Source organism: Benincasa hispida, chromosome 9 (assembly GCF_009727055.1).
Source record: "Benincasa hispida cultivar B227 chromosome 9, ASM972705v1, whole genome shotgun sequence".
Taxonomy (NCBI): Eukaryota; Viridiplantae; Streptophyta; class Magnoliopsida; order Cucurbitales; family Cucurbitaceae; genus Benincasa; species Benincasa hispida.
In genome coordinates this window covers 54,310,919-54,330,516 of record NC_052357.1, presented here as the reverse complement: position 1 = coordinate 54,330,516, position 19,598 = coordinate 54,310,919, and the positions used below count along the sequence as shown (strand labels likewise).

General features: G+C 35.0%; 2 protein-coding genes across 2 annotated transcripts; both read left to right on the top strand.

The window, feature by feature from the left end:
- Nucleotides 1–1,338: 1,338 nt before the first annotated feature.
- On the top strand, nucleotides 1,339–4,828 carry LOC120086640 (thioredoxin-like protein CXXS1). The gene is made up of 3 exons (XM_039043378.1): nucleotides 1,339–3,161; nucleotides 3,287–3,409; nucleotides 4,503–4,828. The coding sequence occupies exons 1-3, from the start codon at nucleotides 3,057–3,059 to the stop codon at nucleotides 4,635–4,637; spliced, it is 363 nt and encodes a 120-aa protein (XP_038899306.1). The 5' UTR covers nucleotides 1,339–3,056; the 3' UTR covers nucleotides 4,638–4,828.
- An 8,764-nt stretch (nucleotides 4,829–13,592) lies between these two features.
- LOC120087344 (transcription factor ILR3-like) lies at nucleotides 13,593–16,578 on the top strand. Its single transcript, XM_039044334.1, has 5 exons — nucleotides 13,593–14,016; nucleotides 14,641–14,703; nucleotides 15,581–15,658; nucleotides 15,775–15,937; nucleotides 16,074–16,578. The coding sequence occupies exons 1-5, from the start codon at nucleotides 13,877–13,879 to the stop codon at nucleotides 16,335–16,337; spliced, it is 708 nt and encodes a 235-aa protein (XP_038900262.1). The 5' UTR covers nucleotides 13,593–13,876; the 3' UTR covers nucleotides 16,338–16,578.
- The last annotated feature ends 3,020 nt before the right edge of the window (nucleotides 16,579–19,598 follow it).

Here is a 19,598-nt window from a genome sequence, read left to right as displayed (position 1 = left end):
AAGTACCTATGATAATTTAATTAGGTAATTATTTCCTTAATTTATTTTTACCCAATATCATTACTTTCCTTATTTTCTTGATTTTCCTTCTCAATTTATAGTCAGACTTTTCCTAATTTTGATCATTTCTTAGCAAAGCATCCATAACTTCTCAAAAACATTTTATATTTTTACCCATTTTAATTTATTATAACCAGATCATTTATCTCTCGGCAGAAATTATTCCACATTATACAAATCAATAACAATAAACATCTATAGAAGCTCACATCTGGACTGATTTATTTAAAATACATTTTAGAAGAAACTCACGTTATACAAATCAATAACAATAACAATAAATATCTTAAGGTATATTTAGAATACATTTTCAAATATTTAATCTAAAAAATAAGTAATTTTTTTAGAATAAATTGAACGTTTGACAATGCTCAAAATAACATTTCAAATATATTTTAATTAATTTTTATCAGAAATATTTAAATAAAAATATATATATTTTTTCAAATCAATCCAAACCGACTCACCGACGACATTTAAGCATATAGGTAAGAAATTGACATAAAATTTAATAAATACCTAGCCAACACCAATAACTGGTGAGAGTATGCTTGTAGTCTGTCAAACACTATCCCATTAGCGAACCATGCAGAGTGAATTTGATGTTCCATGTCACTCCACTCAGATTGAACAAAACCCAGCAAACCGAGCAACCATATAATCTGCTGCCAGTTCTCGTAGGCTGAGCCGTACGGGCGGGCCTTAAGCATATTCAAATTCCATGACTCAAAACTCGAACAAAATTCAACTCAACTCAATCACCGTATTAAATCGTGTATGCATTTATTTCAAGGTTAATACAACTTTCAATTTCAAATGTGCATTTACCGGAGAAAAAAACGGAATCGATGAAAATTATGCCCAAACCACATAGAGAAACAGAGAAGAGAGGAACTCAATTTTCTCATCTATTTTTTTCCATAAGTGAGAGCCTTTAAAAAGAAAAATAAGAAAACTGTTTTGAAATTAATTTTAAAACTGTTTTAGAATTATTTGAGATTAATTCTTGAATTAATCACAAGTAATTAATTCTTGGAATTAATTTCAAATGGTAATAAAACTTCTTATCATTTTCGTTTTCTTTTGCTATTTAGTGATTTCCAATAATAAATGTATCGATTCACGATTTTTATCAAAAGGAGCATAATTCCACCGTATAATATTTTTATTATTAACTTCAAAAATCAGAAGTTTGATTATTCCACCACACATCTTATATATAAAAAAAAATATGATTCTCGAAATTCATACTACCAAAATTTTAGGAATCTTTTCTTGGAAACAAAAATTATACTATATGGTTTTTGAAATGAGAATTCAAACAAATTCCAAAAGCTTTTCGGACAAGGGCACACATGCCAATGCGACAATACCTTGACTCATCTCTCTTTGTCGATTTTCCGCCGCTCGCAACCCTCCAAAATTTTTCGATGCCATCATTCCAGCTCTCTCTCTACTTGTCATTTTTGTTTTTTCTGATCAGATGGGGCGATTAGATCACAGAAAACAACTACCGTTTGGAGCTTCGAAAGCTCCACAAAGGTTGCTATTTCTTAATCCCCAGAAGCTCATTTTCGCCTATAAGGTGTTTGATGAAATTGCTCAATGAAGTTCCACTCTTACTGAATTCAGCCCCTTCAGTTTCTGTCTCTTGGGTTTCACTTTTATGCTTTTTGCTTCTATTGTTTGTTCACATTCATTTTGGGTCTTAAGTTCACATTCATTTGGTTTGCCTCAGTAGGTTTACTCAAAAGACATACTATTTTGCCTTGCTCTGAGTGACTTGTTAAGGTTGAAACTACTTTAAGCTTGAAATTATCGGTGAGTGATTCTCAAATGAAGGATGAACAACATGAGTTGTCTGTGGGAAAATAAATCATTTGTGAGAAGGTAAAACATGGATGACCCAAATTGTTTAGAGCCTCATTTGTGAAGTTGAGAAAAACTGAGGTGTGTTAGGGATCTGTTTGATAAGGAGAAATTATTTGGAGAGATCGGGTCACCATATTATGACTCGCAATTTTTCATCGTTGAATTATGAGAGAGGAATACCTCAAATTTATATCTAGTGGTTCTTACCAGCAAACTCATTTTCGAATTTACATCCAACGATTAATAGGAGGTTATCTTTAATTTACAACCAAACACATATCGCAAAATGTGAGTGCGATAATTTCTCATGATTGGATTACGAGAGATGGCTACCTTTAATTTATACTTAGTGATTATTAGAGGCATACCGATTCTTTTAATTTATGTCCAACAATTAATATGAGGTAGCCACAATAAACAAGTGACAGTTTCTTATGGCCGGAGTATGAGAGATGAGTACCTCAAACTTATATCTAGTAATTATTAGAGGCATGTAGACTTTAAATTTACATTCAGATAGTCATATTGAATAGTATGTCATGGATAAGGCTTAAGAGTATATGAAATAACTTGGTTTAATATTATTTGTTTCTTCTCTTCCACACTAAATCCGTGTCTCTTTTGTGTTTTTCTTCTTTCTTTTACAGTTCATCCTGCCTTTTTCATAACAACTTTTGCAAAACACAGTATTCTAGGGAACTAAAAGTCAGTTTCTAAAACTTTAACTGAATCCACCAAAAGATATTGCATAATAACAGTTTTGGACTCGAAAGTGTATTGAATGGAAGGAGTATAAACTGATAGAACTTTTCTCTATGTAACTTCCTTATCTTTTCGTCCAAATCATGAGAAGACAAAAACAAAAAGTAAAGACATGAGAGAAGGTTAAAATGATTATCATGATGACCATGGAAGTGGATTAAGCATGGTCCCTTCCCCTCTGTGGGTCCCTGCAGTTACAGACTACATTCAACCTTCACATCCAGTCAAATTTTGGTAACCCAAAAATCAGAAAAGTACAAGCAGCAAAGGCACCCATAGTTTTGTAGCTTATCTTCATCCTCTATAAATTATATCTCCTTCATGATTCAAGCAACAGAAGAAAGGGGGAAGAAGAAGAAGACATGGAAAGACAGAAAAAGATTGTGAAGAAGACAAGGGTAATCAAAGTTGTCTCAGAGGAATCATGGGATTGTTATGTTACAAAAGCTTCCAAACAAGGCTGCCCTGTGAGTCTCTCCTTTACTTTTCATCTTCATACTCTCAGTTCAATGTTTAGTAAATCCAGTAATATGGAAATTAATATTATGCAAGGTACAAAGGTTTGAAATATTCATTTGGAATAATACTGCAGGTTATAGTGCATTTCAGTGCTAGCTGGTGCACACCCTCAAGAGCCATGAGCCCTTTCTTTGAAGAGCTGGCCTTGGAATACAAAAGTGTTTTGTTTCTATCTGTGGATGTGGATGAAGCTAAGGTACTTGTGAATAATGGAAGCTAATGTGGATTATATCTAGAATTTAACTTATTCTTATAATTATTAACTTAGGCTCGAGTAAATACGAAAAATAATAAATCAAGTTGAAAACATAATTTTAGATCAATGGGAGCTCTTGATTATCATTTGTGTAATGATAAGTCATCTTATGAGCTCTTGATTATCATTTCTGAGTTTATTTGATAACCTCCTTTCTAATTTATACTCTCTATTTTTCGTGTGATTTTTTTTAAGGAGAAAAAAAAAAGAACGTGTTAGATAACTATTTCTCGTTTTTTACTCTTTTCTTTTTTTTTTTTCCTTAAAAATATAAAAGGCCTATAGAAATCAATTCATATTCTTATTCTCTAAATTCTCCCTCTCTCCCTTTCTCTTATAGAAACAAAAACATTCTGAATTTTACTTGATTTCATTTTGCTTATATAATATTGCATATGCAATTTGTGAATAATTGTGAATTGGTGGTATTAAGGCTTAGGTAAAAAGTAAAAGACTAAGAGGAATTAAGTTCAAACTATGGTGCTTACATACCTAAGACTTAAAAATTCAAAGATTTTTTTTTTTGGGTAATTAAATGTAGTATGATTAGACAATTGTCATGAAATTAGTCAAGATGTGTGTAAACTAGTCATCATGTTGCGAACTTGATAAACAAGAATGAGATATGTGAAAGTTACTATTATGACGTTATAAATCTTTGATGTCAATGAGGTGTTTGACCCATTGACTTCTTTGTGGGTGTTAAATAACTCAACTCCACTAATATCAACATTGTTCATTATTGAAGTTTGCACATTTATATCTAGGAACTCAATCTTCCCTTTTTCTCTTTCTCCTTCTAACGTTTCCTAACTCCTGGCTACACAACTCTTCACCTCAAACACAGACTTTCTAGTTCCAACATATTAATTCTAGATTTTGGAACTCAATTTAGCACTCCAAACAGTCCCACATATTATAAGATAAAGTAGATGTCTCGAAATAAAAAGGGGCATAATTATTGGGGAAAAAGGAGGAGAAGTTTGCACTTTCCTTTTGTTTTGATCTAAAGTTCTTTTATAATTACAAACAGGAGGTTGCATCCAAGTTGGAGATAAAGGCCATGCCCACATTTGTATTGATGAAGAATGGAGCCCCAGAATACAAGCTTGTTGGAGCCAACCCCGTTGAGCTAAGGAAGAGGATCACGGGTTTCATATATGGCTAACTATCAAAAGATAATAAGAATCTCATTTGTCTTCAACCTTAACCCATTGAAGTTCAAGTTTCACATTTCTTCCATTTTTGCTAGTATTGGTATTGGCTTTTATTTTTTATTTTCATTTTTGGAGGATGTACTACTTTCAACATAAGAAAATGATATAAATCGTTTTTTAGTTAAACAACATGTGGGAGTTAAAATTCGAAATTTAACGTTCTAGTCATATATGTTATGTGTTTAATTATGCTTAAGTTCATTGGTCTATTAAAATATGTGTATATGTAATTTTCGTAGAGTAATATGCGTATTTTTTTGTTAGTGGGCCTATGCATTTTTTTTTTTTTTTTTTGGTTTTGACTTTGCTTATTGTTTTTTAAACATATCCTTACACATGAGAGAAGAGATTCATTCAAATCTCATCAAAGGAGGGGTTAGTATATAGGTATGGCAACGAGGCTGGAACGAGGTGAGGATGCACTCCCCCCATCCCCCTCTCGGTGGAGATTTCTAATCTCCATCTCTACTCCCATTCCCCATTTTGGAGAACTGAGGTCGGGGTCGGGGATCCCCGTTCGAGGATTCGGGTCCCTGCTTTTTATTATATATATAATTAAAATTAAAAACAAAAGCAGTAATAGTAGCTACAGTATTTTTCTAATAATAATAATATATTATTATTATTATTATTATTAACAATTTAAAAAAATTGGGGCGGGGGCGGGGAACGGGTTCGGAGTCGGGGATGAGGCGGGGATCCCTTCCCCGTCCATACCCCGTTGATTTAAATCCCCGATTTGACCCCCGTATCCAATCAAACCGGGGATTCCTCACCGAGATTGGGTCGGAGACCTGCCCCGCGGGAAATTTTGCGATCCCTACTAGTATCTGACCATTTGAGCTCTGACATTGCAAATTCATGTTCTTTTAAGTTTGCCTTTGAGTTATATATTTAGGTTAAATTACAAATTTGATTCCTATAATTTAGAGAAGGTAATAAATTATTAAACCTTATAATTTTAAATTTAATTTTTTTTTAATACAAAGGATCAAACCATCGGCCTTTAGAGTCAAAGGTCATGCCAATCATCATTGAGCTAAACTCACTTTGGCTTTAAAAATTGGAATTTAGTCCTCGTAGTTTAATAAAATCTCATAAATAGTCTTTATGGTTTGATAAATTTCTCTTAAATAAATCTAGACTTTATCAAACTATAGGAACTAAATTCCAATTTTTCCCTAATCTTGGACTAACTTTATGATTTAACTTGTTTTGGCAAATTACAAACTCAACTAAATAAGTATGAATAAATTTTGGTTTTATAATTCATTATTCCAAAGACAACTCAAATGTGGACTATATAAATCTCATTCATCTACATCACCAGAATATATATTAAATTTAGATTCTTACTTGTTGGGAATTATTCTAAGTTCCTTCTCGAAGATTCTTTAGGTCAACTCCAATCTTCATCTATCATGTTTCAAATGGACATATTTGGAGTGATTTTGTAATTGATTTTCAACATGACAAATATGATTTTAACAATTTCAGATTTACTGTCAAACATATTATAAAACAACGTGAGTTAAGAGAGTTCAATGATGAAATTAGAGTTGAAATTATGATAAAAACTCGTATTTCACTCCACTTTATTTTCAAGTTTTGAATTACCGATGAGAATTTGAGGTTTTTTTTTTTTAGAGTTTAATTAACATATGAGAATAGAAATTCAGTTCTTTGACTTGTTTTTTTTGCTATATTTTGGAATTGAAGAAAAAGTTCATCAATTTTTTTTTAGTTTTAATTATTTTATAAATAAAAAGTTTTATTGATATTAATATTATCTCTTAAAATTAAAAATTATTGTAAATGGAAAATACAGCTAAATGAGTAGAGCTTGTAGACGATGAATTCTAAAATATATCCATGTTGACCTTAGAATATTTATTGGTGATTTTATTAATAAGATAAATTTATAAATAGTTGATTTGTCTCCATCTTGATCCCTCACCATGTTCTAGACACTAGTTTCTTACTAATATTATTTTTAAAAGTAATATCCAAGATAAATTCATTTTGCAAAAGTTTATAATATAGTTTATAAGGGTAAGACTAACCATCATACCTAAAGTAGTATGTTTTAAAGTTGTTGTCACTTATTACTTTCCAGCATACTACAATCTTTCTTTTCAAATGTATGTAAAAACCTTTTCCTCTAAACCCGTTTTACAATCTTTCTTTTCCCAAATCATACTTTCAAACATATGCAAAAACCTTTTCCTCTAAACCCGTTTTCTTTGAAACGAGGGTAAAGGGTGTAAGAGGCATCTGATGTGCCATCAACAATTAAAAATCAAATTGGCTAACTTGTTCGTTAGCGAGAATAAGTGTTGCACAATTGTTTAGTGAAGTCTTAGAAGGTGCGATTGTGACACTGTGCAAGGGCGTCACGACGTTGGTCTTTCTTATCGAAGCATCACCCGACGCTATGGCACGACACTGGGTGTCACAGTTATACTTCTACAACTGTGCGACATCATGACTCACACACAATCATGGTCAGCCGTGAAACTCAAGTCTCAATCAACTTTTTGCTCGACTTTTTGAAGCTTTGTCAGACCTTAGGCGAGGTTCTTTCATCCTCAACCAAATTGAACTCATGCAGAACTAAACGTCATTCGGCCATACACATCGTCAGTACCTGTATTTTACCTCATATGTGACTCTAGCCAACTTGCCTCTACTCTAGAATAAGTCCTAAGGCTCAACCTTACCCATATATGAGATTAAGGTCATCACTATGCAATATCGCATCTCCCTTCATCATCTTGGTGCCTAACATGTCCCCCATACTTCTACATCACTTTAGAACTTCGCTAAGATGAGTTTGAACCCTTCGTTGGTCCAAAATAGGCTTATAACACTTTATTGAGGCTTACCAGGTGATTCAGACACTTACCAAAGCTTTTCGGAACATAATACTTACCAGGCTCTACCGGCCTACCTAGGCATCTACCAAACTTTACCAGCCTAATGGTCACCTACCGAGTTTTATCAAGTCACTACAATACTTACCAGGATAACTCGAGCAAGTATGTACCAATGGGGAACTATCAAGTCCCATTGATGCGTCAGGTTACCATCTTGAGTGACAGAATGCCATTAGCTTTCTCTCTCCTATCAAACAAGTTTATCGAGAACCATCATCAACCAAACTTACAAACTCGATTTACAAACCAATGCCCAAAATACCGAACCCTTACATTGATTAAATCAACGAAATAAAGTTGTAAATCTAAGTGTCAATATTTTGTAAACATTTATTTTGCAAATCCATTGACATCAAATGTGATAAGCTACCCACCATTAAATTATGTGTTAAATTAAAAACAAAACAAAGTAACAACCTGATTTTGATATCGATTGAAGAGATGGAATCCCCAGCGGAAGCGATTGAGTGCTTCTTGTTTTGATTTTTTTAGAATTCATAGCACAAAGAAGTACAAAACATTCCCAATATTGTAACTTCACAAGTTAAACATAAAAATTCAAGTGAAGAAGAAACATACTTTGAAGAAACTTTCTTCAATTTCCACAATGAAACATACTTTGAAGAAACTTTCTTCAATTTCCACAATTCCATCTTCTTCCTCAACAAACAGATCTCTATGTACAGCATCAGGATCTCCTCTTCCCTGCAGTGTGACACCTCCATAAGGTCTTTCCTGCTATTCTCTAGTAAGAAATCAATTTGTGGGAATCTTTTTTTTTTAAAGAGATAAGGGAATTTTGTTGTTATGGAGGAGATTTTTTTTTATAGAGAACCTGTTCTCTGTAGAAATCTTGATAAAGAGATGAGAGAAGAAGAATAAGTTTTTCTCTGCAATAACTAATCACCTTGAGAAAAATTTCCCACCTCTTTTTAATGTGAAGTGAGATTGATTTTTCAAAACAAAATCACCCACTTCACTCATTTATTAAATTGAACTAATTTAATTTAATTAACTTAATTATTAATTACAATAATTAATAACTAGCTTGGAGTTGCTAAGAGTCAAATTCGGGAAAAAAGAATCCATTGTATGGGACGTAATTGAGGCAAGATAATTGTTTTTAGCTGGATCCAGAAGAGTGATAGACTGACGCATTGGTAAACAAAACCCTTGGAATTGCTGCCGGCAAGCTCGTTCTGATCTTGGATGCAGTACCTTAGATAATTAATTAATTGATTGATAAAATTAAATGTCTAATATTTAATTAAATATTTGAATCTTATTCAAATATCTCTCTCATAACCTATAGTTTTTAATATAAGTCTCGTACATATTAACTTTTAATATATAGTTTTAATACGAATCTAATTTATATTATTTTAATATGAATCTAATTCATATTTTTTTTATTTGAATCTTATTCAAATACAATAAATTTCCTTTTATCATATAATTTAATTTTGAATCTTATTCGAAATTAACATTATATTATTATGTATCCATATACAAATTATTTCATTAATTAATTTGAATAGTTCAAATTCTTTAAAAAATAATTGGTCATTGTTTACCCATTATGAGCTAGCAGGAGACCTAATGGATCTATAGATTATAAGTTTCAATGATCCACGATTAATTAATTAAACTCTTTAATTTTAAATTAACCAACATACATTAACTATAGGTCACTTCACTAAAGATTCATAACTGCACTCTTAGCACCGTAGAAAATATTGCGCTAATGGATTTGACCATTACAAGTAAGTTGATCCTTCACAAGTTGTTCACAATTATAGTTGGATCAAATTATTGTTTTTTCTTTATAGTTACCTCTTACTTCATAAGTACTATTGATTCCTCTAATGAATAATTTATTTATGGTCTTACCATAAACCAAGTTCCTCTTGGGCCAATGAGAGGGCGGGTGTCCTTTGTTCAAGACCCAAAAGCAGCACTTAAAGGAACTACTCATCTACTTACCCTAAAGGCGGGAAGGAGTGAATTTTATCTTATATAGTTATTGTAAGGATTAGATCCTGCAACGGAAGCATTTCAACGAGGAACACTTTGCATCTCGCAATTCGGTTTTACATTAAACAAAATCGTTACACTAAACAGAATAAATAAACACGTAAATTAGCATGCTTTTAAGGAAATGATTAGAATGATTTTTACCTTTGTAGATTCCCTATTTCCACGAACAAGGCTCTCCAAGGTTCCAACAAACGAATATCCATACGATCTTGTTCACGAAACTTCTTGAACGATATCGAACACTACCACGAGAAAAACCTCGTTAGATAGGTGGTATCCAACATTTGGGAAAATGAGAGGAGAATAGTGTTTTTTGTTTTTTTTTTTAGAGTAAAGAGGCTCAAAGAAAAATTTGCACAATAACACTAGGGAGTTGTATATTGTTAGAATTTCTCTATAATGAGACTGTATTGTGTGTTTTGCAAATGACCATAAAGAGGTCTTTATATAGGGAATGGACAAGATCTTTCTTTAATATATTTTCTTTTTTCCTAATATATATTTTCCTTTTTCTAATATATGTTTTCCTTTTCTATAATTAATTAAATAACACTTATTTAATTAATTAGTTTATTTAATTAAACAACACTTATTTAATTAATCAGCTCAATTAAATAACACTTATTTAATTTTCACAAAATAATACTTATTTAATTTCAAATTATACAATAATTAAATAACCACATTAAACTATTTAATTATCATATACATGGCATGTATTTGTGCAATACCTCTCTATTAAATAATTCTTTATGAATCTAAATCACTTGAATTAATTAATTTGAATCTTATTCAAATATTACTTTTCAATTTAATTATAGATCATATCCATAATTAATTATATATTAATCACATTAATATATAGTTTTCTCAAATTAATTTGAACAATTCAAATTATCCCTTTAAGTATCCTCTAGTGGCTACGAGAGGACCTAGTGGACCTGTAGATCAGAAACTCCAATGATATGAGATTAATTAGCTAAACTAATTAACCAAATTAATCATATTCGTTAATTGTGGGTACACTTCACTAAAGACCCACAACTGCACTTTTCTAACTACAAATATATTTCGGTGTCAATGGATAATACCAATACCAGTAAGTTGATCCTTCTTGAGTGTTCATAACACCAATTGGATCAACTTCTTGAGGTGTCTTAGGATACTGTTTCTTAATGTCAGTAAGGTACCCTACATCATCCCATGAGTAGGATATCTCCACATAAAGTAGTAGAAAAGCTACTTTATCATTGATGATTTTCTTGTAGATACAAAGTTTATCAACGTTTTGATCAAAACCAAAATATTTGATCGATGTATCAAATCAAATGTTCCAAGATCTGGATGCTTGTTTTAACCCATAAATGGATCAATTCAGCTTGCAAACCTTTAGCTCCTGACCTTGGACTATGAACTCCTCGGGCTGAGACATAAAGATATCCTCAAGATTTCTATTCGAAAAAGCAGTCTTGACATCCATTTGCCCATATCTCATAGTCATAATATGTGGCTATGGACTAGAGAATTCTCATAGACTTAAGCGTAGCAACAAGGGAAAAAATTTCCTCATAGTCAACCCCTTCCCTTTGTGTGTAATCCTTTGCTACAAGCCTAGCTTTGAAGGTTTGTACCTTTCCAGCTACATCTTTTTTTAGAGATCCATTTACACCCTATGGGTATGACCCCTTTAGGTAAATCTACAAGCTCTCATACTGAATTGGAGTACTTGGACTCCATTTCAAGGTTTATGGCTTTGACTCATTGATCCTTGTCTACGTCATTCATCACCTGTTTATAGGACAATGGATCCTCAACATCATCATCTAGTATGACAACCCGAGTTTTAGTTAAACCCAAGTAACAGTCAGGTTGTATCACAACTCTCCCACTGCGTCGAGGCACTCTCAACAATTGAAAATGACGAGATTGACCTGAAGTGTCGACTTCTTCATTAACTCTTGATGAAGGACCAGCTTTATGAACAACCCTTGTTGATTCTTCAGTAGATTCACTTAATATATTTTGCTACATAGTTTGTGATCTCTCATGTGGTCTTCCTCTAAAAATGTAGCGTTTGGCGATATAGATACTTTATTTTCTTGAGGATCAAAGAACAAACCACCTCTTGTCTCCCTAGGGTAACCAACAAATTTGCACAATCTTGAACGAGGTTCCAACTTCGTAGGATTTGTCACTAACACATGTGTAGGACAACCCCAGATTCTGAAGTAATGTAAACTCGGTTTATGCCCCCTTCATAACTTGAAAGGTGTTTCAGAAATACTCTTCGAGGGAACAATGTTCAAGATGTGAACTACAGTCTCTACTGCATACCCTAAAATGAGTAAGGCAATTGAGCATAACTCAGTATAGAACGAACCATATCTAATAAGGTTCTATTTCTCCTTTCTGATATACTGTTTTGATGAGGTGTGCCAGGTACTGAGATTTGAAATTGATTCTAAATCCATGTACTCTCCACCCTGATCAAATTGAAGTGTTTTAGTTGTTTTACCTAATAGGTTTTCAACTTCAGCCTTACACTCTTTAAACTTTTCAAAGACTTTAGATTTATGTTCCATTGGGTATAAGTAACCATATATTTAATAATCATCTATAAAAAAGATGAAATATCATACCCTCCTCTAGCTTTCACATTTATAGGACCACAAAGATCTGAATATATGAGCTCTAAGGGCTCTTTGGTTCTATAACCTTTTCTAGTGAAAGGTATTTTAGTGATTTTTCCTTCGAGACAGGATTCACATGGAGGTAATGAATCATCTTCTAATTTGCTTAGAAGTCCATTCTTTACCAATCTCATGATCTTTTCGAGATTTATGTGACTTGATCTCAAATGTCAAAGATAAGTATCATTATTACTTGAAGATTTAGTGGAATTGAAGATTAGTGGAACTTGTGGATCATCCTGGGAACTTGGGTATCCCTCTTTTATCCTTATACTACAGACCATTTAGGTTATTACTTAAGGCATAATCTACTTGTATGTCTCACATACATGCTTAAGTTACATGAATTAATCACGGATCTTAGTTTATTGGATATGAGTAAATGAAAATAAAATAACCTTTAGTTTATTAATAACAATGTGTACAAAAATGTTTACAAAGTACGAGACCACCAGGAGAATTAGAACACCAATCCTAATAAATTTTCGTTATAATTTGTAGTCAGATGTGGTTGTTGGAGCCCAAAGTTGGTTGCATGAAGGTGGTATTTGAGTTGGTTGTCGAACCTTGGAATTGGTCGTCGAAGTTGTACGCTCAAAGATGATCATCAAAGTTGATCATCGAAGGTGATTTTTGTCGGAGTTTATGGTCGAGGGTGGTTGCAAGAGTCTAAAATTGGTCGTGTGAAGTTGATCATCAGAGTGGATCACCCAATTGTCATCAGAGGTGGTCGTTGGAGCCGAAATTGGTCGTCGAAGTTGGTTGCATCAAGGTGGTCGTTGGAGTCAGTCGTCGGAGCCGAAATTGGTTGTCGAAGTTGTTATCGAAGGTGGTTGCCAGAGTCTGAAGTTGTTTCTCGAAGTGTGACAACGATACACATCGACAGTGGCCGATGAAAGGAGTCATTAAAAACATTGGAAGAATGAAGAGTTAAAATAAGTTAAGGTGAGTTGGTAAAATATATCAACTCAACCCTACCAACATTTAAAGTTGATGAACCAACTATGAAGTTGATATATTATTCCAACTCAATTTAACTTATGTTGGTAAACTAAACAGCTCCTTATCGGTCTACACTCGACCTGAATTACAACCATCGACGGAACAATAAATAAGTTGACAAAAATCGTCAATTTCATTTATATTTAAAGAAAACCGACACCGAGCCGAGCGATCGATGTTGATTGTTGACCTGGACGAGCTTTAGTAGGGCTTTGTCTCCTCCCTTGAAATGGGGTTTCAAAGCCCATACCCAAAATAATAACTACGCGTTTGGATGACGTATTTCTCCCACTCGATCCCAATATGGCCGATCATCTGCCAGCAATACTCCAAAATCCCTAATCTTCTCCAAATTTTATCGTCCCCTTAAAATTCATCTCCTTCAGTCGCACGACCCCTAACCCTAACTTTGGTTCTGTAATTCCTCTACAATCATCATTCCCGTGTTTCTTCCAATTTTTCTGGCCGGAAATTTTGAATTTTTCCGGCGATCCCACGTTTTTTTTTTCAATAATTGTTTGAGAAATGGTATCCCCCGAAAATCCCAATTGGTTGTTTGATTATGGTTTGATCGACGACATCCCTGTACCAGATGCGAATTTCCCGGTCACGAGTTCAAGCTTCTCCTGGTCTATTCAGCCCTTTAACGGCACTCCTGATCCCGGGTAATCTTCATATCTCTCTTAATTATTCTTTAAGCTTGTTGTTCTTCCCTTATCGAACCTATATTGGGGAAGACATGATACTTTCCGGATTTTCGTGTCATGCCGAATTCTGGGAGGTGGGTGGCCCCCTTTCATTGCTGTCCAGATTAATTTTCGAGAGGATTTCTTTTAAGCAAGATTTCAACCTTGTTTTAAACATTTTTGGATTGAATTAGTAATTGGTTCAGACGGTCCGACTTACGACAGGAATGATGTGTAGAGATGCTATACTTCTGATTGTGTTTGGTGAAATATCGTGTCGTTGACCGAATTGATTTAGTATCCACGGAGTTGATGGGTGTAATTAACAAGAGGTTGGGGGGCGTATGAATATACCATGAAGTGTTTGTTGTTGTGTTTTGGAAACTGTAAGATTGTAAGGATGATGAGCAAACAAAGTCATACCATTGTGCATCTTGGCTTCTATGTTTATGTGAATTTGTAAGTTGACCGTTAGGAAAGAGTTCTGATGTTATGTTTAATCCTCTTGATATGCCGAATAATGTCTATTAGCTTACTTTCATGGACATGTTGGTATAAAATTTGTCTGTGCTTATTTCTTTTTCCTTTGACGTGTTATTCCAGTGTGGAAATTGATGGATCGTTGGCAGATCTTGATGGTCGTCTAGAATCTGGCTCAAAGAAGAGGTATGAACCTTTATTATTACTTTCTAATCTGGTCTGTTTGGATAGAATCAGCCTTTTTCCTCTTAATAATATGCCAGATTTGAATATCTTTTCGTACGAACAATCTAGGACAGGAGATCATTAGAAAGATCTTTGCCATGGGCTCGTGTTGTTATTCTCACAAGTAGAGCAGCATGGTTTGAATGAATCATAAGACTTCAGGATTTCAGGATTTCGAGGGATTTTGCAATAGACTTTCATGAAGCATTTTAATTAGTCATCACTTGTAATTTTGAGTTCCTTTAATTTAGAACTGCTCGAAATTTGCATAAGGGTTATGTTGTAATGGGCTCAAAATTACACAGGCTAGATACTTTTAACAATTAGTGGTTGGAGGTAATACAGGGTGATATTGCTTGTTTTATGTGACTGATGGAATTTAAGTCTCTTATTTTTTTTTTTTTTGGTTGAGATGTAAGGCATTAATCGCCTGCACAACACATGGGATAGCTGCTTCCTTATTTGCTATGAGTTAACTGTAGAGTGGTCAGTGGAGAGCATTTGGTTTTGTGGCTTGGATGGGAATTAGTTATATAGCCATGATCATTCATCCATTTGAGCTTCCATCCATTGGTTGCTATTGGCTTTTAGTATATTTATTATATTGCGTACAATCGAAAGTTTCAAGTTGGAATTGCATACGATTTAGTATTATTAGACTGGATTCATTTGTTTACTTTCATGTATGTTCACTGTAATTAAATCTGGCTATACATGTCAAAGATAGTGAGTCGGTTTAAGTAAACCTAGATAGAGAAATAGCAACAGATTAGAAATTAAAAGTGGAAAGAGAAATATAATATGGCATCAAATAAAGGACACTTGTTTTCTGTTGCAGGGTCAGATCTGATTCATGTAGTGCATCAAGCTCCAAAGCTTGTAGGGAGAAATTGCGGAGGGATAGGCTCAATGACAAGTACTTCCTCTGACCCAAACCAATGGGCAACCAACATATTTGCCCATTCATCTATGTTTATAGCGATTATATGTTGCCCCAGCAAAGCATAATTTTTATGATGAATCTCAAAACAGGTTTCTGGAACTGAACTCCATTTTGGATCCTGGAAGACCACCCAAAACTGACAAAGCTGCAATTTTAGTTGATGCGGTTCGAATGGTGAATCAGTTGCGTAGCGAAACCCAGAAACTAAAAGAATCGAATTCAAGTCTCCAGGAGAAGATTAAAGAGTTGAAGGCAAGCCTCCATGGATTTCTTTGCCAATTATATGTGCCAGATCGTCCATTCGATTTGTTTGCGTTTGATGCATTTGGATGGATAAACACGAACTTATGAATCATAATATAATTTCATTTCTTCCGATCATGTGTAGGCCGAGAAGAATGAGCTTCGCGACGAGAAGCAGCGGCTCAAGGCAGATAAGGAGAGGCTAGAACAGCAAGTCAAGTCGATGCCTGCTCAACAACCTGGCTTCTTACCTCCACCAATCCCCACATTTGCTGCTCAGTGTCAAGCTCCTGGCAGTAAGTTAGTTCCTTTCATTGGTTACCACCCAAGTGTTGCCATGTGGCAGTTCATGCCACCTGCTGCGGTGGACACGTCACAGGATCACATACTCCGGCCACCCGTCGCTTAACTTGGTAGCAACCAAGGTTGCCATGAAGAAACCATTGGCAGCATCTGATTGGTTGGGATTTTGCCCCGGACCTTCATGTTTATTCTGCCATTGTAGACTAATGTATTAGTATTTTTAGTTAGTAGGTTCGCTTGTCAATTGATTTTGGGGCGGTCTATGTTATTTGTCATTGGATACTTGAAAGAACCTTACTGTTTTAAGTTTTGTAATTGTAAATGTGAATAAGCGAGTGATTTGGTAATGACTCTATTTGATTAGGGTTGGCAACGGGGCCGGGGACGGCGGACCGTCCCCGGCCCCGTAGGGGAATTTGTCCCCCATCCCCACCCTCGTCCCTGCCATTTGAAGGCGGGGACGGGGGCAGGGATTCCCCGTTGGGGAAACGGGGTCCCCGCGGGGCCCCATTCATGGCAAACTTCAATGGAGGGGAGGGATGAGCGAGAGCGAGAGGGGAGGATGAGCGCGAGGGCGAGAGCGAGAGTGGAGCGATGTTTTGTTGCAGAGAGCGAGAGGGGATTGGGGAGGGGATAAAAATATATATATAAATNCATTTGAAGGCGGAGACGGGGGCGAGGATTCCTCATCGGGGAAACGGGGTCCCTGCAGAACCCCATTCGTGACAGACTTCAACGGAGGGGAGGGAGAGCGCGAGGGCGAGAGCGAGAGTGGAGCGATGTTTTGTTGCAGAGAGCGAGAGGGGATTGGGGAGGGGATAAAAATATATATATAAATTTAGGGTCGGGGATTAATCGGGGTCGGGCGGGGATACTGTCCCCATCCCTGTCTCGTCCCCGGGCGGACCCCGAATAAATTCCCCGGTTTGACCCCATCCCTAGTCAAATCGGGGAATCCCCGTCCCGAACGGGGCGGGTCCTTTTTTGCCAACCCTTTGATGCCCCTCCTTCAGGATTCTTGCGTTGAAGTTGGGAATGACATTTCCACTTACAATGGGGCAAGGGATTTTAACCTCAAACCCCGTAGTTATTAATATATACTTGTATATCAATTGAGTTATGTTCGATTTGACCATTCATCTTTAACCATTCAATTATCTTCAATACAATAATTCATTTTTGGGAAATTTTCTAATTTTAACATAAAATCTTTTAATGAAGGTTTGAAATATCAATGTCGATAGAAATATGAGTCGATTTGATGAAAGTAGGGATTAGCAAATTGTATTAACAAATGATAGGAATTAGGGAAAAATAAAAAATTTTCCTATTTATAATTTGAGATTTCGATCGAAAATTTAAACACGAATTAAATAATATTTTTCAATGGTTATTCGTGATATATATTTACGAATTATCATTTTTTTTCCCTCTTGAATTGCTTTAGCTTTATGACGTTGTTCTTGCGTTGGAAAAAGTTTAAACTTAGATTTGCCCTATTTGTTTAGACGGTACGTATGGAATAACAAATCCGACTAGATTTCCCTTTCAAATTAAGTTGCCAACTAATGATGATGTTTTGTTCTTGTCGTGATTTATAAACACCAAGTTGAACAACCAAACCAACTATCCCTATGGGCGGATTTATTATGGACCGAGTCCTCTCAAATTTATGTTCTTTATATAATTGTTGGGAGTAAAATTTAATTTGTTTGCGTTAATGGATATGCGTTGATGGTCATGTGCTGATCATACGTTCCTATCACAAGTTTTCTTGCTCTCTCGCAAAGTATAATGAGATCACAAGTTTCTAGGGATGATCCAAGGTCGAACACGGGGACTTGCAACTAAAAGATTATTGTAAAATAATACGTTTGAGGCAGAGAATAAAAATAAAAAGAAAGAAGCTGATTACTATGCGTTACTCCTACTCCTAGCTAAACAGATTGAACAATTAAAGTTTGACTATGAGAATCGGTAGAGATGCGACAAATGTTAACGTATAATGAGATGCATAAAGAAGTATTGTGGAGGAGATATCACCAAGTCTTTAAGTTTGGTCGCAAGGGTAATCCCTGCTCGCCACACTAATGCATCGCATACCTCTCGGTAGTCAGCTACATGCTTTATATCTTTTTAACGCATGGTTGCATTGAGTATAAGGTTATTCCTATCTCTAGGAACATTACTTACTTTGCTTAGTGAGTTCCACTACTTACCCTCTCGGGCAGTTGGTTATAGCTACTTTGCTCATAAACAAGCATTGCGATAGTCTCGCACTAAGCAAACAGGATTGACTCACTATACTCGCGCAACGCACACCTTTCGGTGGGTTGCTACATGCGTCATATCTTTATGCCATATGATTGAGTATGATAACTCTTGCAATCTGCAGTTAACTCATTGTGGTGAAAGAAAAAGATGATAAAGTAGAAGAAAATGATGAAAATGATGTTGAAGGAATTAAAGAGATGCATTGACTACAAAATGTATTAATGACTTAAACCAAAATGTAATACAATACAGAGATGAGAAGAGAGATGGATGGCTAGATGTAAGCAATCTCTTGCTTCCATCAGATGTGTGTCAAGGCTGTCGATGGTGTAATGGATGAGCGGTGGAGTAGTACCTCTCGAGATCTATCTACGACGAAGCTCCAGTCGTCAATCGGAGAAAGTTGTGGAGTAAAGAACTCTTAAAGACTTTCTTGCTCATGCTCTCGTTTGTGATCACAGAAATCTGCCCAAGGCAGAAGTCCCGGATGCTTGAATTTGGACTCTAAGACTCTATTTATAGAGCTCAAACGCCGACAACTTTGATAATCCTGCTCTGAATTACTGCCATTACTAACCCGGTAGGTGAAAAGGTCATCATGATCTCATCTCTTTGATACTTCTAAGGTATGCGTTCATGATTGTTTCTTCTGAAGTATCAACGCATTCCACACACTTTGCGATCATCCTTCTATCATGGCTATCACTCTGTAGCTACGACATTTCATGCGGCCAACTTGTCTTCATTAAAATCAACGCATGTGATCAACTTTGCAATGGTTTGGGAGATCAACACATGTGATTGACTCCTGCGACAACTACAAAAATAGACATTTTTATGTAAGATAACGCATGATATAGGGTTAGTAGGGATTTTTAGTGCTGATCAACGTAAGTTTATCATTCCACATGAATTCTTATCAATATTAACACATGTTTTACTCATCAACCCTCATAATTCTAAGTAAAAGGTTACAATATCTTGTATTTTTACAAGCTATCAATAATATATATATATATATATAACCGTTATAGTATTGAAACCATTAGTTAGCTCCGTGGTAAATCTGTCTTTTAGCTCCTTCTAGACTTAG